The sequence below is a fragment of the Lipotes vexillifer genome, unplaced genomic scaffold (genome assembly GCF_000442215.2).
Source record: "Lipotes vexillifer unplaced genomic scaffold, Lipotes_vexillifer_v1.1 scaffold258, whole genome shotgun sequence".
In the NCBI taxonomy this organism is placed as follows: domain Eukaryota; kingdom Metazoa; phylum Chordata; class Mammalia; order Artiodactyla; family Lipotidae; genus Lipotes; species Lipotes vexillifer.
Genome location: NW_006793735.1, coordinates 781,087 through 804,148, shown reverse-complemented (window position 1 = coordinate 804,148; position 23,062 = coordinate 781,087). Strand labels below are relative to the sequence as shown.

The 23,062-nt window shown below is 40.4% G+C and overlaps 2 protein-coding genes across 15 annotated transcripts in view; one reads left to right on the top strand and one right to left on the bottom strand.

Moving 5' to 3' along the window:
* USP13 (ubiquitin specific peptidase 13) overlaps nt 1-468 on the top strand; it is a 118,224-nt gene extending 117,756 nt beyond the window's left edge. Inside the window, exon 21 of one of the 2 annotated variants that reach the window (XM_007466674.1) lies at nt 121-468. In XM_007466674.1, coding sequence (XP_007466736.1) covers nt 121-214 — 94 coding nt within the window. In that variant the 3' untranslated portion in view covers nt 215-468. The remainder of the gene's footprint in view (nt 1-120) is intronic. The other variant, XM_007466673.1, reaches the window with a different exon arrangement.
* The window catches only part of PEX5L (peroxisomal biogenesis factor 5 like), a 289,451-nt gene that overhangs the window by 24,277 nt on the left and 242,112 nt on the right, over nt 1-23,062 (bottom strand). For 10 of the 13 annotated variants that reach the window (XM_007466683.1, XM_007466679.1, XM_007466677.1 and 7 more), the window contains one exon: nt 18,426-19,381. The exons of 1 other annotated variant lie outside the window; for it this stretch is intronic. In XM_007466683.1, coding sequence (XP_007466745.1) covers nt 19,177-19,381 — 205 coding nt within the window. In that variant the 3' untranslated portion in view covers nt 18,426-19,176. Of the gene's footprint in view, nt 1-17,644; nt 19,382-23,062 lie in introns of those variants that run through there. 2 more of the 13 variants (XM_007466676.1, XM_007466680.1) reach the window with 2 other exon arrangements.

Sequence of the window (23,062 nt, the reverse complement as noted above, 5' to 3'; positions counted from 1 at the left end):
CTTGAGTTTGGTTTATCTTAAACCATCTTGATTATTTTAAGTATGGTGCAGTAACTTTCTCCTGCAAAGTTTCCTGGAACTGACTTAAATCCATCAAATGCTTCTGTCTTTTGTTTTCAGATGGGTGATCTACAATGACCACAAAGTTTGTGCCTCAGAAAGGCCCCCTAAAGACCTGGGCTACATGTATTTTTACCGCAGGATACCAAGCTAAACCTCAGACGTACAAATTGGCGAGAAGAAGCCATACACCTTTTTAATTTGCCAAAAAAAAAAAAAAAAAAAGTTGGGACAGCCAGACATGAGGGAATACATGGGGTATTTATAGTTTATTTAAAGAACATCATTTGACGCCTTCTGAAGTAGAACTGGGAGGGAATTTCTATTAGTGATGATACACTACTGTAGATAATTTTTCTTTTTATAAATGTTTAAGAAGAGGATGGTTAAAAAAAAAAAAAAGTATTCCTGTTGCTGGTGGGGGATCTGCCACTGGCACATCAAAAGCAGGAAGTGCCGCCAATCCTCTGTTTTGCTTTGGGGGTCGGTGATAGTGGCCTCCAGAGGAACCAAGTAATGGGGCCAGTCGTGTCGCCTACCCACCATAAACAAAAAGCCCACTTTCGTTTCATATCGAAAATCAGTAACTGGGCTGGGCTTTATTTGTGACATAAGTTTTTTCATGACACACAATGATTTCTGACCTCTCCATGTAGAGTAGATTAGAACATCTACAATGAAAGATATTTTTAATTTAATCATATCAAAATTCATAATACGAGTGTGTGAATGTGTGTGAGAATGCGACTGAGAGTGTGAGACCTTTATAGTCAACTAGAAAATCTGTGACGGGTTGGTTTTTAAAGGTTAAAATAGTTGGTAGTAAGCATAGCTGGAAAAAGCAAGTCAACATTTTAAAGAAACTCTAACTCAGGAACAGTTTAAAAAATTAGTTCCCCGCTTAGATTTTCAGGCGTAAAAAGGGCTGTAAAAAGGGACAACATGTCCCTTTCAGTGCTGTCCAGAATTCAGTTGGGTTTGTGACGTTTGGTCGTATGAACGCAGATGCCCCCAGCAGCACAGTGGTGGTCTTCGTCAAAGGTAGATGAATTCTGTTTCTCAGCAACCCTTCCCCCAAGGCATAGTCGTGTGTACTGTTAGTTAAAATAGCTGATCTCTTCTTACCATGACACATGACAACTCCCTGGAATCATGTTAAGTGCCCCAAATTTGTCTGTAATTTTCTCATCCCCCAGCTCTTTGCTTGTCTTCATTTCTATGTGTTCTGGGGCCAGAGTCTCATCTCTGCCCTTTGTTGGCTAATCATCTCCTGACTTACCTTCACTGCTTATCTGCTGTGACCAGCCAACAGTGTGATCTTCAGCAGTTTAAGGGTTTCAGATGCAAAGGAACTTTATATGACATTATGAAAGACCATAGTTTCCGTTTCGGTGTTTCAGCATTTTAGTTGCAACCTGGGATTAAATCAGAGTTTCAGATGTGATGAAAAAGTGGAACGATAGTGCTCTGTAATTTTCCTACTGCTCTGTACCAAATGCTAGGGTCTCTGGAATTTCTATTTCAGATTATTCAGTCAAATAAAAAAGGACTTATTGCTGTCTGCTTAATATGCATTTGAGTGGTAGAAAGGATCTTCCTGGAGACTGTAGGAAAATAAAGTAGAACCAACTGGGTGAAATACAGCACAGAATTCCACAATTCTGTGAAGTCCGGAAGTTGGATTATGACATGTGAGTTATGAACAATCAGGGTTCTGGTTGTGATTGGGGCCCTTCTCACAGGAGATGTGAGCAAGGGATGCAGAGCCCGAGGCCTGTGGCCCGTGGACCTGGGTGCGGCCCGTAGCTTATGTGCACAGTGGTGTGATGACCCTCTGCCCTCTCTTTCCAACTGTGCTTTGGGGATCTGGAGAGATCTGATACGCTGACCCTTTGAAGAGCAGCGGGTGGTGTGCCCAGTGGGTGGGCCCTAGTAGAGCGTGCTTCCTCTCTTTTCTCCTCTGACGTTTTCTTCAGTTCGGGAACAAATGAGATTGGCAGAAGGAGGGAGCTCATGGGGCAGTGAATCTCTACTAAACTCTGCCCACTGGTGTCACCTTTTCACATTGTCCTGGACACCCCAAAGCAGCCCCGCTCGGTGACACGAGTCCCTGATTCCTGCAGAAACACCCATGCTAAGCAGCCTTACGGAGTCCCGTTTCCTTGGGCCTGCGTACCATAGAATAGTGACTGCAAACACACATCAAAAGTGACTTCTTTTCACAGCTGTTACAAAGGGAAGGCCTTTTCTGGGCGTGGGAGGGGGATTGGGGCTTTGGATTGAAATGTGGACAAAGTTGGCATGTGTATTTTGAGCACATTAAAAAATTTTATAATAAAATTTTGCAAAGTGAATGGTGTAAAGTCAGTATATAAGATTACAGGCTCCACATTACTTAATTCATTAAGCAGAAAAAGAAATTTGGCCCTTTTGATACCTAAACCTATCGTAAGAAAGTGGAATATGGCTGCCTTTTTTTTCACCTCACCAAGACAAAGGGCTATTTCTACAAGGCAAAGTTTTGTATATGTGCTATTCTTTATTTCAGATTGAGAGTTGGGAAAACTGGAACAAATATTGGTTTTCTTTCATGCTTATAAATGTATCTGTATGTATATCTTAATATATTCAAGGCAGGCTTCCCTGGAATCAAAGTGTGGAATATACTGCTTAATTTTACACATGTATGTCGATGAGATTATTTATGACTAAAAACTGGCATAATGTGTGTATTTTGTCAACTGATCATCAGCCTGTTAGGCATCTTCTGTGTGAGGTGTGGTGGTGTAATTGTGAAAATTCTCACTGCGTGGGTGTATGTGTGGAAGAGAGCACTATCTTCCTGTAAATATCTTTCGATATCCATTTGTGCAAAATCCTGATGAATGTGTCTTTGGAAAATACAGCGTATCAAAGTTTTTGTTTTGTCAGTTGATCTAAATGCCCACACAACTAATCAGAAATCCAGTTTGGTTCAGATTGGGATTTTTTTTCAAGGGGAGAAAAAGTATGGAGGAAGGACTATTAAAGAAGAGTCATGTTTTAATGCCATTTTATGTCAACATTGCTTTAATGTTCTGAATTGACTTGCTGTTTTCTCCCACCTACAAGAGAATGTGCTTGCCATTGCCCCATGTTCACCGTGGGCTGTAGGACGTAGCTTGAGCCTGCTACTCCCAACATTGTTTTTTCCCTTGACCTGAACTGGATGGAGCCTTACCTGCAGTTCATAGTGAGAGCACCTGCGTTTGTAGCCCGACCCCACTTCTAAGTGGGGTGGGGCCGAGTCGCTTTACCTCTCTAGGCCTTTTTCCTTAAAATGAGTGGGTTAGACCAGATAAGCTCAGAAGTCCCTTTCTGCTCTAGCATTCGGTTCTATTTTTATTTTCCTGCAGTTACTACCTTGGTCAGACATGTAAGACACGAGGGATCACAGAGGTTCGATGTTATGGTTCGGGTTTGTTACAGCTCTCGCACCCCACTTTAGAACCTGCCTCGTTTTTAGTGTTTGCCACCCCAACTTCTAGTCCCAATTTCTTGGGGAATTACTTTCTTTGGTGATTATCCCATTTTTTTCTCCCACTCCTGAAAGTCTCCACTTCCCAGTCGGTAAGGTACTTTGTTACCATCTTCCTCAAAAATGAAAAATCTATTTAAAACACCTCCTGCCCTGACAAACCTCAGAACTACCTTCCGCTAACTCTGTAACCTTTCTGGAGTATTATCTTACTCTAGTTGAGTTATAGCTATGATCCTCAAATAAGTTTTTCTACCACAGAAAGGATGTCTTTTCATCTGGTAGGCATCACTGTTGCTAAATGACATCATCTGTGTGGGCCGTCAGTGGGGAGATGGCCAGTGTTGGGGGCAGGATAGGGGGATAGGATTAGATAAAATGTGATTCTATCCTTCACCTAAGGTCAAAAATCCTAGGTTACAGAACAAGATTCTGTACCCTTAAGTTGATGTATAAGATCGCCCACACAATGCCATGGAGATTCCCTACTCAGTAAATCATCCTGAAAGAGTTTGTGTCATAATTCTGTAGATCTGTGCTGTTCAGTACAGTTGTCCATGGCCACATGTGGCTAATGACCTCCGGAAATGTGGCTTGTGCACATTGAGGTTGTGCTATACACAGGAAATGCACGCCAGATTTGGAAGGCTTGGTACCAATAAAAGGGAATGTAAAATATTGCATCAATATTTTATATTGATTATATGCTAAGATGACCATATTTTAGATACATCAAGTAAGATGATATTAAAGTTTCACTTATTCCTTTTGATCTTTTTTTAATGTGGCTACCAAACAAATTGAAATTAGACACGAGTTGTACTCCTGTTGGACAGCGCTCTCCAGACCAGGTGACGTGAGGAGGCAGCGAGGTGCCGTAGGTATGGAAGGGGATTCTGCGAAGCATCCAGACAGACAGAAGCAGCACAAACATTTTTTTTGGAGTCGGGAGCAATGTGAGGCACAGAATGCCTTCCAGAAAGCAGATTTTTCTGCATAAGAATCAATATATATATAAGACCCCAATTAAAAACCAAAAGCAAATGAGCCCAAACCCTGTTTCTTCAGCTTTGTCTAGAAGCTGCCAACTCTGCATTTATTTTTCAAGCATCTTCCAGGTGCCAAGGATGTTAGCCAAATGAGGGTGTTGGGCAGATTTGTTTCACTTTGGGCAACATTCTCTTGTGGTTTCTCCTCCCCCGGTATTGTTTTGTCTGTTCAGAGCTGGGTGTGTTGAAATACCATGCAAATCTGGCTGCTCCTCCTGGCCTCAGCTGAGGCTGATCCTGTGGCCCGCGCCTGTCTGCTTGGCAGGTTTTGATGTTGGCGCCTGAAAGAGTTTGTGTTTATTTTGCACTAATCACAGTTGTAGTTTAAAATATCTCAAATGTTTTGGGAGACTATTTGCCTGTGATGGAAAGAGAGATGGATGATTTATTGCTTCAATTGTTTTAAAATTAAAAGCTATTCTCACAATCTGAGGTCCCTTTATGGCTCTCTCTCTCTTTTTTTTTTCTTTTGCAAAATGCCACGTAAATCGATTCTGCCTTTTGCAGGTTCTTATCCATCAGTGGAACAGGTAACTTGAGACAGTGACTAATTTCATTTCTTTTCAGGGTTTCTTTGTGTGGCCTCGAGGCTGCCAGGTCCCATCAGTAGTGGAATATCGTCAGTGGCACGACGTTAGCTCTGTGAAGGAGGGAGGGGCAGGGCAGGTGGGAGTCTGCTGTCTTTCTCTACTGGGTGCCACGCTGAATATTGGAATCAATTGTGAGACCTTTCTGTGGTTCCCTGGCTCTCAGTTTGCTGGTGGCTTCCTTAATGCAGGTATAAGCAGAGTCAACACTAGTTGCATCAAGGGATTTCAGCATTTTTTATGACATTGTGTTTCTAGGCTGTAATGAGTTTCCTATTGCTGCTGTAAACAAATTACCACAAACTGAGTGGCTTAAAACAATACATTTATTGGGTCAGAGGTCTGGAAATGGGTCTCACAGGGCTAAAAGCAAGGTGTTGGCAGGGAAGCCACAGGAGAAAATCAGTTCCTTCTTCCAGTTTCGGGAAGCTGTTCGCATTCCTTGGCTCATGACCCCCTGACAGCATTGGCGTCACTCCAGTGTCTGCTTCCATTGGCATATCTCTACTGGCTCTCCTGCCTCTTTCTTACAGGGACCCTCGGGATTACACTGGGTTCACCCAGATGGTCCAGAATAATCTTCCCATCTCAGGATCCTTAACTTACTCATAGCCGCAATGTTCCTTTTGGCATGTAAGGTGATTAGGATGTGGATGTCTTTTTTGGGGGGGGGGGCTTATTTTGCTTACCATATAGGCTAATTACTACTTAAAATATGTTTATTCAGTGCTTAAAACTTTTAAAAGAATGAACCAATGTATTTTTAAAAATCCAAGTGAAATGACTGACATCAGTGTTGTGCCATCTGTTTTGGTGAGGGAGTAAGAGGAGAAGGAAATGATGGGGGGATAGTGAGGGGTTGTTTACCATTCAGAGAATTGTAAACTTTTAGGCCAGTGTTTGCAAGCCAGCTGCTGTTTACATTCACTTGATGTATCCCATCGTGTCCAGTGGGAGAGTTCACCAGTGTGTGTATGTGCCGTTTGAACTCATGGTCCAGCTTTTCAAACGTCGTCAGTGGCAAACTTCAGTTACAGTGGAGAAATTTAACAGGAAAATGGTGAGTAATTCTCATCCCCATGTAAGCAATTATTTAAAAATCTACTTTCATTAAGGTAGGGAGGCGGGGTGAGATAATGGCCAGGGTAAAAGCATAGAGACAAGTTCGAATCCTGTTCCCAACGCAGACTAGCTGTGTGACTTTGGTAAGCACTTAATATCCCGAGACTCAGTCTTCTCATCTGTTCAGTGGGCATAATAAATACTTGTGATGAGTTATGTAAAGCATCTGACAGTCTGGGGGACACAGGATATCTTTACTGTGGTATTTTATGTCATCATTTAAATCCATATAACTTTTTGACTCTGTGGAGGTTTTGACCCATTGTTTCAGTCTAAAACAATTTTTTAAAAATAATTATACCAACATTGATGACTTTTTTTTCAAAAGTATGTTTCTGGAGATAATTCCATTAAGCAAATTTATTTTGTTAATCTGTATAGCATGGTTCATCATTCAATAACTACTAAACATCTATGCGCTAGGCATTGTTTTTCTTAGATGTATCAGTAAACAAAGTAGATATGGGTCTCTGCCCTTGCTGAGTTAATTTTCTACCAGGGAGAGGCAGATACTAAACATAAGAAGTAAGTAAATGATATGTTAAAAGCTGTTGAGTTCTATGGAAAAAAGAAGATGTAGATCAGTGGTGGAGGTGCAGGTTGAGGTACGAAATCAGGTACTCAGGGGAGTGCCTGATCAGGGAAGGCATCATGGGGAGGTGAGATTTGAAAGAAGACTTGAAGGAGGTGAAGGCGTCATCCAAACATGTTTAAGGGAAGGATATGCTTGGCAGAGGGACAAACTGGAGCAGTAGCTCCGGAGTGGGAAAGTATCTGGTATGTCAGAGAAGCAGCAAGGGAACCAGTGTGGTTGGGAGGGAGGGAGGAGCGGGGGAGACTGGTGGGAGAGGAGGAGAGAGGGGGCCAGATCGTCTGAGCCCGGGAGGCATGGGAAGGGCTTGACTCTAGGGTGGAACGGAGAGCCGTTACAGGGTTTTGAGCAGAGCAATGACCTGCTCTGACCAAAGTTTCAGGGAGATTGTTCTTTGTTTAGCTTAGATGACAGGAGGGCAAGGACAGAAGTAGGGGCTACTGTGGTAGGCAAGGGGAGAGGATGATGCTCAGAGGGATGGAGGGTAGCAGTGGGGGTAGTGCGGACCGGCAGATTCTGGGTACATTTGAACGTAAGGCCAATAGAATCTCCTGATGGATAGGATGTGGGGTATGAGGGAATGAGAGTAGCAGAGGCTGCCCTTGAAGTTTTTGTTCTGAGCAATTGAAGAATGTAGTTGCAATCAACTAAGGTAGGAGGGTGTGGTGAGGTTACAAGTGGTGGGGAGAGATGGTCAGGAGTCCGGTTTGGGGCATGCTGAGTTTGAAATGCCTATTAGACCTCCGTGGCTGATGTTGAGTAGGAAATGGGACATGTGCAACTCTGGACTTTGAGAAGTCTGGACTGTAGATATCATATTGGGAGTGGTTGGTATCTAAGTGGTTGTTTTTTTTTTCTTTTGTGGTGCGCGGGCCTCTCGCTGCTGTGGCCTCTCCCGTTGCGGAGCACAGGCTCCGGACGCGCAGGCCCAGCGGCCATGGCTCACGGGCCCAGCCGCTCCGCGGCATGTGGGATCCTCCCGGACCGGGGCACGAACCCACGTCCCCCTGCATCGGCAGGCGGCCTCTCAACCACTGCGCCACCAGGGAAGCCCTCTAAGTGGTATTTAAAGCCATGGGCGTGGGTGGGATCATCAGTGGAGGGAGACAGGAAATAGAAGAGGTGCAGGGACTGAGGCCTTCAACGTAAGTCAGGGAGAAGATGAGCCAGCAAAGGAGACTTGGGACGAGTGGCCACCACTTGCACAGAAACCAAGAGAATGGTGCCTGGGAGTGGAAGCCAAGTGAAGAAAGCATCTTGAGGAGGTGAGAGTGACCAAATAAATGTGATAGGTTAAGTAAGATGAGTTCACTGTGAGCTTGATCCACTTGGAGTCATGTGTAGTCTCCAAGGGAACAGTTTGGGAGGAGAGGCATTGCAGAAAATGAATGCAGACAACTCTTTGGGGAGTTTTGCTACAGAGGAAAGCAAAGAAAGTGGGGTGGTGACTGATAGGGGAAGTGGGTGGGGCTGAGAGAAGTTCTTCCTTTTAAATATGAGAAATAAGATGGTCAAACAGAAAGTAGTACAGTGTGGAGGATGTAGGAGGGCGAGGGAAGAAGTGATGATCCGCTGTTCTTGAACAGGCAAGAGGTGATGGAATCTGGTGCCAAAGTCAGAGCTGACTTTAGGCAGGGCCTGGAAGACCTGTGTGGGGATGGGAGGGAGGCAGAGACCCAAGGGCAGATGCCACGGTGAGGAGACTAGGAGACTGAGTGCCGTGAGTCTGGGAGTTCTTTCCTGCCATCGTTTTCTAGGAAAGTAGGAAGCAAGATGCCCAGCTTTAAGAGGGAGTGTGTGGGAGGTGGGATTTGAGGAGACAGGAGAAGGTAAGAAGAGTCACCCAGTTGAACTCTTCCCAACCTTTGACATTTTCCTTTCTATTTTAATGAACTTACTTTGTTAACAATTCTGTAAATTTTATAAGGACAGTCTGTCATCAGTTTTTCAGTCCTCATCAATTTTTCTCTGTTATAACTTTTGCTCTTGCAAATTCCCCTTTGCAGCCATTATTTCCACTGAATCCAGCTTTACCAGGTCAAATTTTGCAAATCTAAATTTTGTCAAGACGATTTTGTTCTTCATCAAGTTTTAACTGATAGCAGATTTTACTATGAGCAGTGTTAGCCATTGTCTTGGAAATTTCTCTCAAGCCTACTGTTTCCCAGGTCAGTTTTTGCTGTTCTTTTAGTATTAAATGTACTCTTTAGTCTGTTGTTAATCTCTAAGGCCTTTTTTTCACCTGGCACAGTTTCTGTGATTATGTTAATTATTTGCAGAAATATTAATTATGGACTGGATACCATTATCAGTAGAGCAAAGGCTTAGGACCTGGGTGCCCGCTGAAGTTAAAATGGCAAAATAGAAACAACCGGCCAAGGAATCCGGCACATGGTAGGTTTCAGTAAATGTTCGCTTCCTTTCTGTTTCCCTTTCAGCGAACTGGACCTGGGAAGGCTGTACTGCCTGGATTCCACTTTTCTAAACTCAGTGGGCAAACTCAAGCAGGGTGCCTACTGAGAATCAGTATAGTTCCACAGGGCAAAATACTAAAATTAACCATCGGTGCCTAAAGTTCTGATTCCTTAAGATGATTACCAGGCGGCATTATTGGTTATATGGTGTAAGTAAAGAAAAAATACGTCAGTCCTTTGTGAGCCCTAAAGTGCTGGCTAGGTGAGGTATTAACCTTAAGGCGCCCTGTAAGGAAATGTAAAGAACTATTCAGACCTTGGTCTGCTTTTGAATACAGACACGGAGTGAAGCAGCTATTTGAGGAAATTAATATTCATGTTTAAAAAGTGGCGGGGGCGGGCTTCCCTGATGGCGCAGTGGTTGAGAGTCCGCCCGCCGATGCAGGGGACACGGGTTCGTGCCCCGGTCCGGGAGGATCCCACATGCCGCGGAGCGGCTGGGCCCGTGAGCCATGGCCGCTGAGCCTGCGCATCCGGAGCCTGTGCTCCGCAACGGGAGAGGCCACAACAGTGAGAGGCCCGCGTACCGCAAAAAAAAAAAAAAAAAAAAAAGGCGAGGGCATAGGAAACATAAAAAGGGTTTGAGTGATGCGAGAGGTGGGAAGAGGAGCCGCAGTTCACCACTAGGTAGACGGAACTTTACTGCATATAGAGTAACAGTGAAACAGGAAAGAAAGAGGTACAGCTTGATTTCACAGAGAAAAGAGAATCCCACCAAGGTTAAGTGCTGCCTCAGGTGGAAAGAGAGGGCAGTGAAGAGGGAGAGCTCGTCCCCAACTCCACTTGGCTGGCTTCTTGTCGTTCAAATCTCAGCCCAAATGTCAGGTAAGAGAAACCCTTCCTGACCACCAGTAGATGAAGGAGCCCCAGTCACTCTCATACGTTACTTGCCTTGTTCTTCTAGCACTTTGCATTGCAGCACATGGCATTCTTATTTGTTAAAGTATTTGTTGAGCTCTCACAGAAATCTAAGCTCTTCAAGGGCTTGATTTCCACTGTCCTGCACTAGAACAGTACCTGTACTTAGTAGGTGCTCAAATATTTGACTGACAAAAAAAAAGACCCTAAAACAAATATATTTTAATACTTTTATTCTAAAAAAAAAAAAAAATCACAAAATCCAATTTCAGGTTAAATAATATTTTAGTCTTTAAAAATTAACAAAGGAGGAAGATCTTTGTTTTGTATCTAAAAGTGCATTCCTATTTCCAGATAACTTGTGCAAAAACATAGGTAGTGATATTCAATAAAAGGACCTTTTAACCAGTAGTACAAATTGGATTCCATTTGACTTGAAGCAATTCTGATCCCCATATCCCATTTTGAAAGATTTCTGAAAAGACCTTGAAGCCACAGAGAAAGTTTATTTGAAAACATAGTTTAAAATTGCACAAATATACAATTTAATAATGTGAAAAAGGGAAGGCATGCTTCCAATAGTAGTACAAAAATACTACCTTAATCTTGCTACTTTGCAAATTATAAGCCAATGGAGTAAATTAAACACATCAATATGACAAGAGATTTTTATGGTAGTAATTTTATTTCAAAGAGCAACAGAGGGGAATACTAAGATGAACTCTTAATACCCAACAGAGTTGTGCTATGATATATATTTCACTAAATACACAGGTACGTTATCATGTAGTATGCCAATAACTTATGCTCCCGCTTCCACTGCCATTAATTTACTGTAGGTCACTTAATTTGGATTGGTTTTAATTTAAAAACTCAGTGTAAACATTTAAGGTTAAATTTTTTTGTTATCTACTTCAGCTTAAAAGTGAAATCCCAAGACTTTAAACATTATTGAGCATGATAAGGAAGCATCATAGAAGAATTTGTCTCAAACAGTATTTTAGATTAGATATGCAATACTCATAGATATACAAAATATATAGAAATATCTTTTCTAAATCGTTAATAAATGCTTTTTTTATAGTTTGTAAAAAGTTTACTAAATTAATCAGGTTTATTTTCAACAAATGTAAACAAATTTGGGTAATGAAAATTGAAGAGGGTTTGGGTTAGATGATATGGGTATGGGGAATTGAAAATAATTGGTAAAATTTAGGTTTGCTATATTTCCTTTACTGCTAACACATTCAATCGTGAACATATTTCTCACGTGGCACAATTCTTTTGTGGTATTTTTATATATCTCAGTGAAATACTGTGTATATTCCTTAGTTCTTTTTGTGTCGTACCATTTCCCTCTCCAAGAAATTCAAAGAAAAGACACACACAGACATTTTATTGGTGAGCAAAGAATGGCCTCATTCTTTTTTTTCATTTTAATATTATTTTGAGTGCAGGTTTCTAAAAGTGTCCCAATGAGCCTGTCAGGGTTTTGCTGTGACATTCTGCAGTGCTACAAGAGTTCTCTCTTGGAGAGCAGCCCTAAGAAAACAGTTCTGAGATTGAGGATTGGGGCACTTGTTTCCAGAATGTTATTTTGGTATTTCTGCAGAGGGTACCAGTAGCAGAAACTTCATTCAAGGCAAAATGGAGAGTTATGTGAAATCTCACACTTTAGTTTTTTTTCTCCTCTTAGCTGTTTAATGCCTCCACACAACGGTCTTGGCTGGGTGCTTGGGGGATTCTGTCTTGGCGCTCATCTGCATGTGTGTTGGGGTATAGGGTATGAAGTGGTGACAAAGCTGTCACTAACTAAAGACACCCCATTGTCTTACTGAGCTTTGTTCCCTCCATTTCTGGTTTCCTTGTCCTTACTTTTTCCGGAAGCCGGGGCCACAGAAAAGGTCAGTGGGAGGACTTTAGAGTTAGTTCTGAGTGACCGTGAAATCACCTCATCAACCCTGAATTTCAGTGCTTTTAGATGGATTGACCAAGTACAGCTTCTCAAGGGATGTGGCCCAAGTAGCTCACTTACCATACAAATAGGGCCATTTTGAGGACAGTGGTGTGACGGACACCCCACACACTATGTGACATTGTGACATTTGTGGAAATTAAGGCCCCATGTCCACTTTGCCTTATGATGGTTTTCATGTACCTGACGTTAACCTTAACCTCCCCACCTTATTTAGAATGTCAGCATTTCTAAATTAGAAAAGCTTGAAATGCACTATTCAGAATTTAGAACCCAAAACTGTGCTGAGGCAATCAACATGATTTTGCTCAGTAGCATTCAGACAGGTGGATTTTGTTTCTATTTTGCATCTGTTGTGCCTCAGCTGGTTTTTAAAAATCGTTTGGATGTCTAAAGATCTGGACTCCTCACAGGATTAGTTTGGCACTGGCTGCAGCACTGCATAAACCAGCCATGTGAATCTCAAGGACAGGATATTTAAAAACAAGTAAGAAAAACTAGAACACAAAGTTCATGAACAAGTTCCTTGTTCAGAAGCAAGGAAATATAAGCTAACCTATGAGACTGACTTAATCATGCACTGGGTAAATTTACATTCAGTAAAGTTATTTTGCATGCTTTGGTTAATGTCTGAGTAGGCAAATTTGCAAGTGCTAATGCATGCTTTATTTTGGTACGTGAGGTTATATGTTTCACTTTTTAAAAACTGCCTTTTTACGAACCTTATGCCAGAGTTCATCTACAAACCCTCTTAAAAATATATATAGAATCTGTCTACTTCTTAGTTCAAAACAGTTTAATTTCAACGAGTTCTATAAATACTGAAATGATAAGGAAATGGTGCAGTAAAATCTGGCGAGGGAATACATTTGAAATTATTCTACAAAGTTGAAATCATGCATTGCATGTGTAATAATTTCTAAAACAGAAGGCCTCAAGAAGATGGCACACAAATTAAGCCTTCAGAATACCCTGTTACTAGAATGCTTCTAGAAGCATTTCAAGAAATAACAACCACAACAACAACTAACTAACTTATTACAGTGCAGTTGATTCAGGGACAAATGAGGAGGGGACACAAAACAACCATCTTGCTTTTTCTCTGTATTCCCAAGGAGCTCACAGACAAAGTTTATGGTACAGAGTTTGGGAGCTCCTGTTATAAGTAGGACTAGCTACAGTTGTATTCAAGTCTTGCTTGTATAGCACAAATATACTAGAAAGATTTATATAATATTAATGTCTAGACATGGTGCTAAGATTTAACATAATAGTTCCTTCAAAGAAAAGAATGAGGCAGGTGGCAGAAACCTCTGAAAGTGAGTGGGTACTGGACATTCCAACCCAGTTAAGTATCACAAATTTGCCATTCTAGTTGAAGCACAGATCAACTGAGAAAGCACAGCTCATAGTTTTCTACTAACATTTCCTGGTGGATAAGATCTGCCTTTCTTTCAGTGAGTCATCGGGAGTGATCTTGGGAGAAAGTAAAGGGAATAATGACTCAATATGAGTGGCCCAGTAAGTGGATGCCTTATTTATTTCTCCTTTTGCCTAACCCTCCTCCACCTCATTGTGAAGGTACAGGAGCACATGGAAATAGCTCACTGTATAGACACAGTTATATTTTGAGATTCAGCAGTGATCACTGGCCTTCTCTGCATTTTCATCCCATTGACTAGTGAAATTGGTCCTCAAAAGTCACGTTTATGAAATTGAGTGGTCATTCTAGTAAAGTGTTACCATCCTCTAAGAGATCTTAGGCTATTTATTACTCAGTAACACAAGAAAAAGATACTCAACGCCTTCCCAGAATGCTCCAGAAGCTAACCCAAAACACCCTACCCACCCTTTCAAATGGAAAGAGTAATTTAAATGACAATTTCACACCATGAAGATAAGATGCCTGCCTTAAAAAATGTGTCACAGTTAAAAAAAAAAATGTATACAATAAAGACTGTTCTAAAATCTTGCTACTTTATTTTTGGTGGTGCCCTGATTTCTATAAACTTTCATGTGCTTTCTAGTAACTGTTTTTATTAAATTTTGTTAAAAAGTCTCATTGTATAAATGAATTTATTTACAAAACAGAAACAGACCCAGAGTTTGAGAACAAACTTATGGTTACCAACAGGGAAACGTGGCAGGAGAAATAAATTAGGAGCTTGGGATTAAAATACACACACTACTATATATAAAATAGATACCCAACAAGGACCTACTGTATAGCACAGGGAGCTCTACTCAATGTTCTGTAATAAGCTATATGAGAAAAGAATCTGAAAAAGAATGAATATATGTATAACTGAATCACTATGCTGTACACCTGAAACTAACACAACATTGTAAATCAGCTATACTCCAATAAAATTAATAAAAATAAAATTCAAAAAAGTATTATTGAAGGAAAGGTATCCCATGCTCTTGGATTAGAAGAATATTGTTAAAATTGCCATACTACCCAAAGCAATCTACAAATTTAATGTGATCCCTATGTAATTACCCATGATATTTTTCACAGAACTAGAACAAATAATCCTAAAATATATATGGAACTGTAAAAGACCCAGAGTTGCCAAAGCAATACTGAGGAAAAAGAACAAAGCAGGAGTCATAACCCCCCCAGACTTCAGACAATATTACAAAGCTACAGTAATCAAAACATCATGGTATTGGCACAAAAACAGACATAGGGATCAATGGAACAGAATAGAGAGCCCAGAAATAAACCCACACACCTACGGTCAATTAATCTTTGACAAAGGAGGCAAGAATATAAAATGGAAAAAAGACAGTCTCTTCAACCAGTGGTACTGGGAAAGTTGGACAGCCACAGGTAAATCAATGAAGTTAGAACACACCTCACCATGCACAAAAATAAACTCAAAATGGCTTATAGACAAATATAATATGTGACACCATAAAACTCCTAGAAGAGAACATAGGCAATACATTCTCTAACATAAATCGTACCAATGTTTTCTTAGGTCCGTCTCCCAAAGCAATAGAAATAAAAACAAAAATAAACAAATAGGACCTAATCAAACTTACAAGTTGTTGCATAGCAAAGGAAATCATAAGCAAAGCAAAAAGACAACCTACAGACTAGGAGAAAATATTTCCAAGTGATGTGACCAACAAGGTCTTAATTTCCAAAATGTACAAACAGATCATACTACTCAACAACAAAAGAAACAACCCAATCGAACAGTGGGCAGAAGACCTAAATAGACATTTCTCCAAAGAAGACGTCCAGATGACCAACAGGCACATGAAAAGATGCTCAACATCACTAATTATTAGAGAGATGCAAATCAAAACTATAATGAGGTACCACTTCACACTGGTCAGAATGGCCATCACTGAAAAATCTACAAATAACAAATGCTGGAGAGGATGTGGAGAAAAGGGAACCCTCTTGCACTGCTGGTGGGAATGGAAGTTGGTGCAGCCACTATGGAGAACAGTATGGAGGTTCCTCAAAAAACTAAAAACAGTTACCATATGATCCAGCAATCCCACTCCTGGGCATATATCTGAACAAAAGTATAATTCAAAAAGATATATGCACCCCTATGTTCATAGCAGCACTATTCACAATAGCCAAGACATGGAAACAACCTAAATGTCCATATAAAGATGATGTGTTACATGTATACAGTGGAATACTACTCAGCCATAAAAAAGAACGAAATAATGCCATTTGCAGCAACATGGATGGACACAGAAATTATCATACAAAGTGAAGTAAATCAGAGAAAGACAAATACCATATGATATCAGTTATATGTGTAATCTAAAACATGACACAAGGGGAGGAAGGGATAGTTAGGGAGTTTGGGATTGACAGGTACACACTGCTGTATTTAAAATGGATAACCAGCAAGGGCCTACTGTATAGCATAGGGAACTCTGTTCAATATTATGTAACAACCTAAATGGGAAAAGAATTTGAAAAAAAGATACATGTGCTTGTATAACTGAATCACTTGCTGTACACTGATACTATCACAATATTGTTAATCAACTATACTCCAATATAAAATAAAAACTTAAAAAAAAAAACGGGAAAAAAGATACAAATCAAAAGAGAAACAGACTCACAGACAGAGATCAGACTTGTGGTTGCAAAGCGAGGTGGTGGGGGAGGGATGAATTAGGAGTTTGGGGTTAGCAGATGCAAACTATTATATGTAGAATGGATAAACAACAAGGTCCTACTGTATAGCACAGGGAACTATATTCAATACCCTGTGATAAACGATAATGGCAAAGGATATAAAGAATGTATACATATGTATAACAATCACTTTGCTGTACAGGAGAAACAGATCATTGTAAATCAACTATACGTCAATTAAAAAAAAAAAGTATTGAAAAACTCCTTGGGCAACAATTCTGCACTTCTTGACAGGTTAACAGCCTATGAAAATCTTGGTTCTGACTTACACAGGTGTCTTGCAGAAAATCTTACCGAATGCTCTGCACATTATCAAATTGTGACGGGAATGGAAGGTTGTCTCCTCTAATGCAACTCTTTGGAGCTTGAAGTTACTTTGTATTCCAAAAGCAAAATAAAACTTGGGCAGCAAAATTTGCCACCACTTAGCAACAATCAAATCAAAACATCCCACATTTACCCTACTCTCAGTCTTTAAATTGTTACTGATCTCATGTAGGTAGTGCCAGCAAGGCTAAGAAAACAGCCTATCGTTATTGCAAAATTCAGTGACTGCTGAAAGTATAGAATGACATCATAAATAGAACACGTGTGAAGTTTGCTCCTAATGGACTATGATGGATGCACGTCAGCTGGCCAGCCAGTGAATTCACAGGGATTGGGAGGAAGAACATGCACAGAATGGATGCTATTCTATTGGGGATATTCAAGCAGGCAGCTGTCATGGGTTGGAGACTGGGCCCCAAGAGTCCTTCCCCAGACTGAGTTTCTAAGATGCTAGAATTCTAAAGGATACCATTTATTCTTTAGAAAATATTGTTGAGCTTTATCTTGCTTCTCAGAATTCAGTGAAGGAGGCCAAGCCTGGGTTGTGACTCCTGCCCAACAGTGAATGCCTTAATGCCCTGCCTCCTGCTGGCCAGCTGGAGGCATCACCTAGCCCAGGTGGGCTTTGACATGAAGATAAATGCCTGGCACCACCATAGTGCCCTCAACTCTTTGTCTTTATGAACTAGAATAGGTTATGATGTATGGAAGCCTCAAGTACTTGTGGTTTCATGTGTCCCTGGGACCCCTTCCTACCCCGAGACTTCCAACATAACGGAAGAGAGGATTTCTGCCTGTACCTGGAGTTCGATGTCTCAGCATGTATATACATTTCCTCTCCCCTCTCCCAGTAGAAGCTAACTCCCCAGTCAATTATACTCTTGACCCAAATGCTGTTTTGCAGGGTAACTATAATGACGAATGGAACCAGCTATTACTAACCAAAGAATATGAAGAAAAAGTTGGGATCAGATTGCTTTGGGGAAGGTTCTGGAAGAAGGAAGGAGACACAATAAAGAAGAATGGGACAACTTCCCAGGATAAATTACTAGAACTGGACCATCAGTGAAGTTATATTTTGGTTACCATTTTGCAAACAATTTTTCTAATTCTTTAAAAAATGGTGTCTTTCCAACTAATCACCAAACTCTCCACAGGCACAAAACGCTCTGAAGAACTGAGTGGACTATAACCAATTAAACATCACCGCCAGCAGAAAATTCCCGATGCTTGACAAATGTTCAAAGTGAAAGCCAGGCATGCATCTTTCATATTAAACCACCGACATTCAGTGAGGTTCAGCTAGAAAATATTGATCTTCTATCACTTAGAATGCAAAAGGGTGAGCAGTGCAGATTATTATGGAACTAAGAAAATACATAATTTTAAGGAAAAGATGTATTTATCACTCAAATACTATTTAAAATGTTAACAATTTAAAAGGAATATTAACTGTGCAGAGCAGTTAGAAAGCAAGGAAAATACGACATTTAAGCAAGTTAATGTTAACTCAGTAGAAATCACAATATCATCAAACTTTCTTCCTGCACAGAATTTGTGAAGAGATACTACCTTATCTCTTGCTTAAGTTCAGACAGTCCCAGAAAAGCATGTGAATAAGATGTGTTTGACATACTACACCGTATGTCATACCTGCTTTAAGAAAAACGTTCCTTCAAAACCCTACGCTATGAAAAACTATTTTCAGGAATTGTTATTTGGTCCGTTGATCAAACAAGGCTGAGTTCTCTAATCTTTTACCTCCAGGTTAAAAATTGGAGCAACGAAACATAACTCCAGCAAGGCAAAAATATTAAAGTGCATATATACAATCCCAGAAAAGTTTTGATTGGGAAGAGCAAAAATTTCTAGTGCAAAAACTGCTTTTGCCAGCAAAGCTCCCTCTCTGGAATCAAAGGGCAACAATAAAAGTTAAAATTGGAACAGGTTTAAGCAATGCCTCTCTTCAGTCAAGAGTTAATATATGTGCATGCACCTTGGCCCAAACTATGTTCAATCTGGTAAAAGGGGGAATTTCAGGGGACAGTTCAGAAACACAATTCCCTGATCCAAGGCAGTGCTTTCTCCAGGTGTCCCATGAGCAAGTTCCTTAGATGTGTCATCAGCTGCAAGTGGGGACAAAACCCCAAAGAACAAACTTGCAATATGCTTGCAGCTTGTGAAGAGTATTCACACAGTTACTTAATCTTGGTTTGTGTCTATCAATTCTTCTGAGCCCGACCTTGACTATATAATGTTTTGTGCTTTTGGATCTGAACAGAGACTGGGCATTGTCTGTAGGAATTCCACTGGGTTATATCACCATAGCCTTTTGAACATCCTTTTTATCCTTTTTGGAATTCATAATGAAATAGTTTTGCATTTCTCAGTACAATTACACAGATCAGGGATTCTTTTTATTTTTTTCTTTTCCATCAAGGATCCAAGTTGAAAGCTCTCAGGAGGACATCCAGGTCACCGAGATTAGCTGCCTGGAAGAGTTCCGGTTGGTCCATCAGAGAGAGGGCAATTCTGAGGGCAGCCCAGATATTCCCAGAGATTGCAGGATGAGGAACTTGCTGTTGATTCCTGCTCTTTCTTTGCAAACTGAGGGCAGTGAGAAAATTGCTGACCGCTTCTCTAAGAGGGTAGAAAAACAGGCATTTAAAAATGCAACAGATTTCAGAGTTAGCAAACTTAGAAATAAGTGAATTAAGTTATCTTAGTCTAAAAATCCTAAATCACCTCTCTGGTGTTTTGGATCATCAGGTGAACAACTTTCTGATTCTCTCATTATTCCTCTGTGAAAAGTCATTGTTAAATACAGTGAAGTCAGAAAGAAAAAAGGAGAGCAAACTTTATTTTAGGTATGTCATGTGGGACAGGAAGAATAATAGCAAAACCATTGCTAACTCATTAATGCACTTGATTTTCCCCTACTCCAGGAATGATTTGAAGACTTAATACATCTGCAGATGTGATTTATATAACGAGAGGAGGCATCTGGCCTTACTCAGAAACAAAGTAGCTTAACTTTTCTCATTAGTTTAAGTTTTCTCAAAGTAGGAGGCAGCCGGGCTGAGTTGAGTTTGTTATCAAAGCAGCTGGACTTGGATCCCAGTTGTTTAGCCTTAGGCATATGTCTTCTCCAAGCCTCAGTTTCCCCAGCTGTATTACAGGGAGAATAAAAGTCATTTTAAAGCCTTGCTGTGAGGTGCAGCTGAATCATTTATGTGAAAGCTCCTATCATTAAGTTAGGTCAGTAGTTCTTCACGTGGTCTGGGGAACTCTGGGGATCAGTGAGGTCAAAATTATCTTTATAATAATACTGAGATGTCATTTTACCATTTCACTCTCATTTTCTCATGAATATACAATGGAATTTTCCAGTGACTATATGATGTGTGATATCCCAATAGACTGAATGCAGAAGCAGAGGTGAGAATGTGTCTTCTATAAGCAAGATATTAAAGAAATTTGTAAAAATGATAAAAGAGTCACTCTTTTCACTAAACTGTTCTGGAGAATAATTTTTTTAATAAAATATATAATTCATGTTAACATGTAATTAGTTTATTATTATTTTAAAATGAATCTCAAACTTTTCTGTTTCTAATATGGTAAATATTGATAGGTATAACCCACATAAACAAAAGCCCCTCGAGGTTCTCAATAATTGTTAAAAGTGGAAAGGGGTCCCAAGAATACAAAGTTTGTGACCCACTGAGTCAGATGCTGTCCAAAGGCCTAGCTCCCGTGGTCCATTACTGTGCTCTGTTGCTTGCGTGCCCGGTGTACCTGCCGGGACTGCCCTCTTCAGCTTTCACGTCACCTAGGAACTGTAATATGTATCTGACAAACTTGTCTTTGCTAAGAATGACGCCTCTTTCACTTGTATCTTCTTCACTCTTCTTAAAAGCTTTTCATATACTTGATCTCATTTAATCCTACGAGGTAGTCACTGTTAAGCATCTGGTAAAAAACCATAAAGAAAGCGAGGCTGGATTTCTGATTCCAATGCACACGATCCAGGCATTTGCTCATCTATATTGTTAGATCTGCCCAGAAGTAAAGGGCAATTGGGGAATGGTTGAGCTGTAGGTAGCAACCTGGGTAATGGAAGGCAGTGTTCTCATCAACCCTCTTCTGGGTTTCTTGTAATCAAGGAAGAGAAGAGGATTTATAGCAGATGCATACGCAGAGTTTACTCTGGAGGCCCTTTCTGGCTTCCTGGGCACAGGAAGGCAGCTCGAATGACAGTGACTCCAATCCCTCTCATCATCCTAGGCCTGTAAGAACTCTGGGGAAGGAAGATGCTGGAATGCCCTCCTGCATGCCCTCCCGCACAGGCTGCTTCTGCCCTGATGTGTGGCACTGGTCTCCGAGGGCCGTGGAGAGTAACAGAGTAGTCGAACCTGTTAGCCTCGTCAAGCAACTCCAGGTTTTCTCACGAAGACAGTCTAAACCTTTTCCCCAACTTGAGAACTCAGAGGCCTTTGAGGGGACTCAGAAGACTGTACGTGTGCAAGTGGGAAGAGTTTTCAAATGTTACACACATATATGTGTGAATAAGTTTAAATTGTTTTAAATGTTATGTCACGATTAATAAAAAGCACATTCATTTAAAAGTATTCTTCATTTTATAGTAGCTCTCCCTCATTATACTAATACTAAAAACATTACATATCAAATGGGATGAGATTTATGTTTTTAATTAAAAAGGGGTCCTCACTTTTGAAAAGGTTAAGATTTTTTTGTCTAAGTTCTACTTTGAAGTTCCTACTGACAAAAGGGTAGCATTTTAAGCTCCACCCAGGTCTCATGCCAATTTCCTCTCCTTATTTCAATTGTGTACAGTAGGAGGAGAGGGCTCGCCTGTGACTCTGTCTAGAACGTGTGAGATGACAAATAGCGCATGTTATAGCTACATACAGACACCTGCGGTTCTTGAGGGAGAAGCCCCAAGACTGGTGGATACCAACTCCTGGCTTTCTTCTGGGCCACATCTCTATTGAGGGTTGTTATTTCCTAAGCACCCACTTATACCACAAGTGAAACTTATTTTCAGAATGCATTTAAGGCTTATGTCTCTCTTGATGGCCTTTTTTCTCAGGAAAAAAATGCAAGATGTTTATTACTTCACAAAATTTCCCATATTCTCCATGACAATAAAAGACCCACACATTTTAGCCAAAACACTTTGCTGTTCCAAAGTATCTGTTTGATTCAAGTGGACAGACTTAGCAAACAAGAATACAGGATGCACAGTTACATTTGAATTTCAGATAAACAATGAATAATTTTCAGTATAAGTATATCCCATGCAATATTTGGGAAATACTTATCTTAAAAACATATTTGGTATTTATCTGAAATTCAAATTTATCTGGGCATTCTGCATTTTATCTGGCAACCCTAAAATTGACTTGCTCTTATACAGGAGACTTTCTGCTTGAGATAAAAAATTCACACCTCAACAAAGTCTGTCCATTTCTACCTATTATGGATTTTCATGGCCTCCTGCAAATAGTTGCCCTACTGAGTCTTACATCTGTGAATGTCAAGAAAATATTTTATTGGCCCCTCAAGTATTTTTTTCTACACTAAGGAGTTACAATTAAAACTCATCCTAAAGCTTTAGAAAATTTACATGCTAAAGGAGGACTTTCTAAAGCTTAGTGTGTAAACCAATGAAGTTAGAACACTCACTCCCTCATACCATACACAAAAATAAACTCAAAATGGCTTAAGGACTTAAATATAAGATATGACACCATAAAACTCCTAGAAGAGAACATAGGCAAAACATTCTCTGACATAAATTGTACCAATGTTTTCTTAGGTCAGTCTCCCAAGGCAAAAGAAATAAAAGCAAAAATAAACAAATGGGACCTAATCAAACATAAGCTTTTGTACAGCAAAGGAACCATCAACAAAACGAAAAGACAACCTACGGAATGGGAGGAAATGTTTGCAAATGATGCACCCGACAAGGGATTAATCTTCAAAATATACAAACAGCTCATACAGCTCAATAGCAAAAAACCATATAACCTAATCAAAAAATGGGCAGAAAACCTAGACAGACATTTCTCCAAAGACGACATACAGATGGCCAACAGGCACATGACAAGATGCTCAACATCGCTAATTATTAGAGAAATGCAAATCAAAACTATAATCACACCGGTCAGAATGGCCATCATCAAAAAGTCTACAAATAATAGGGACTTCTCTGGTGGCACAGTGGTTAAGAATCTGCCTGCCAGTGCAGGGGACATGGGTTCGAGCCCTGGTCTGGGAAGATCCCACATGCAGCGG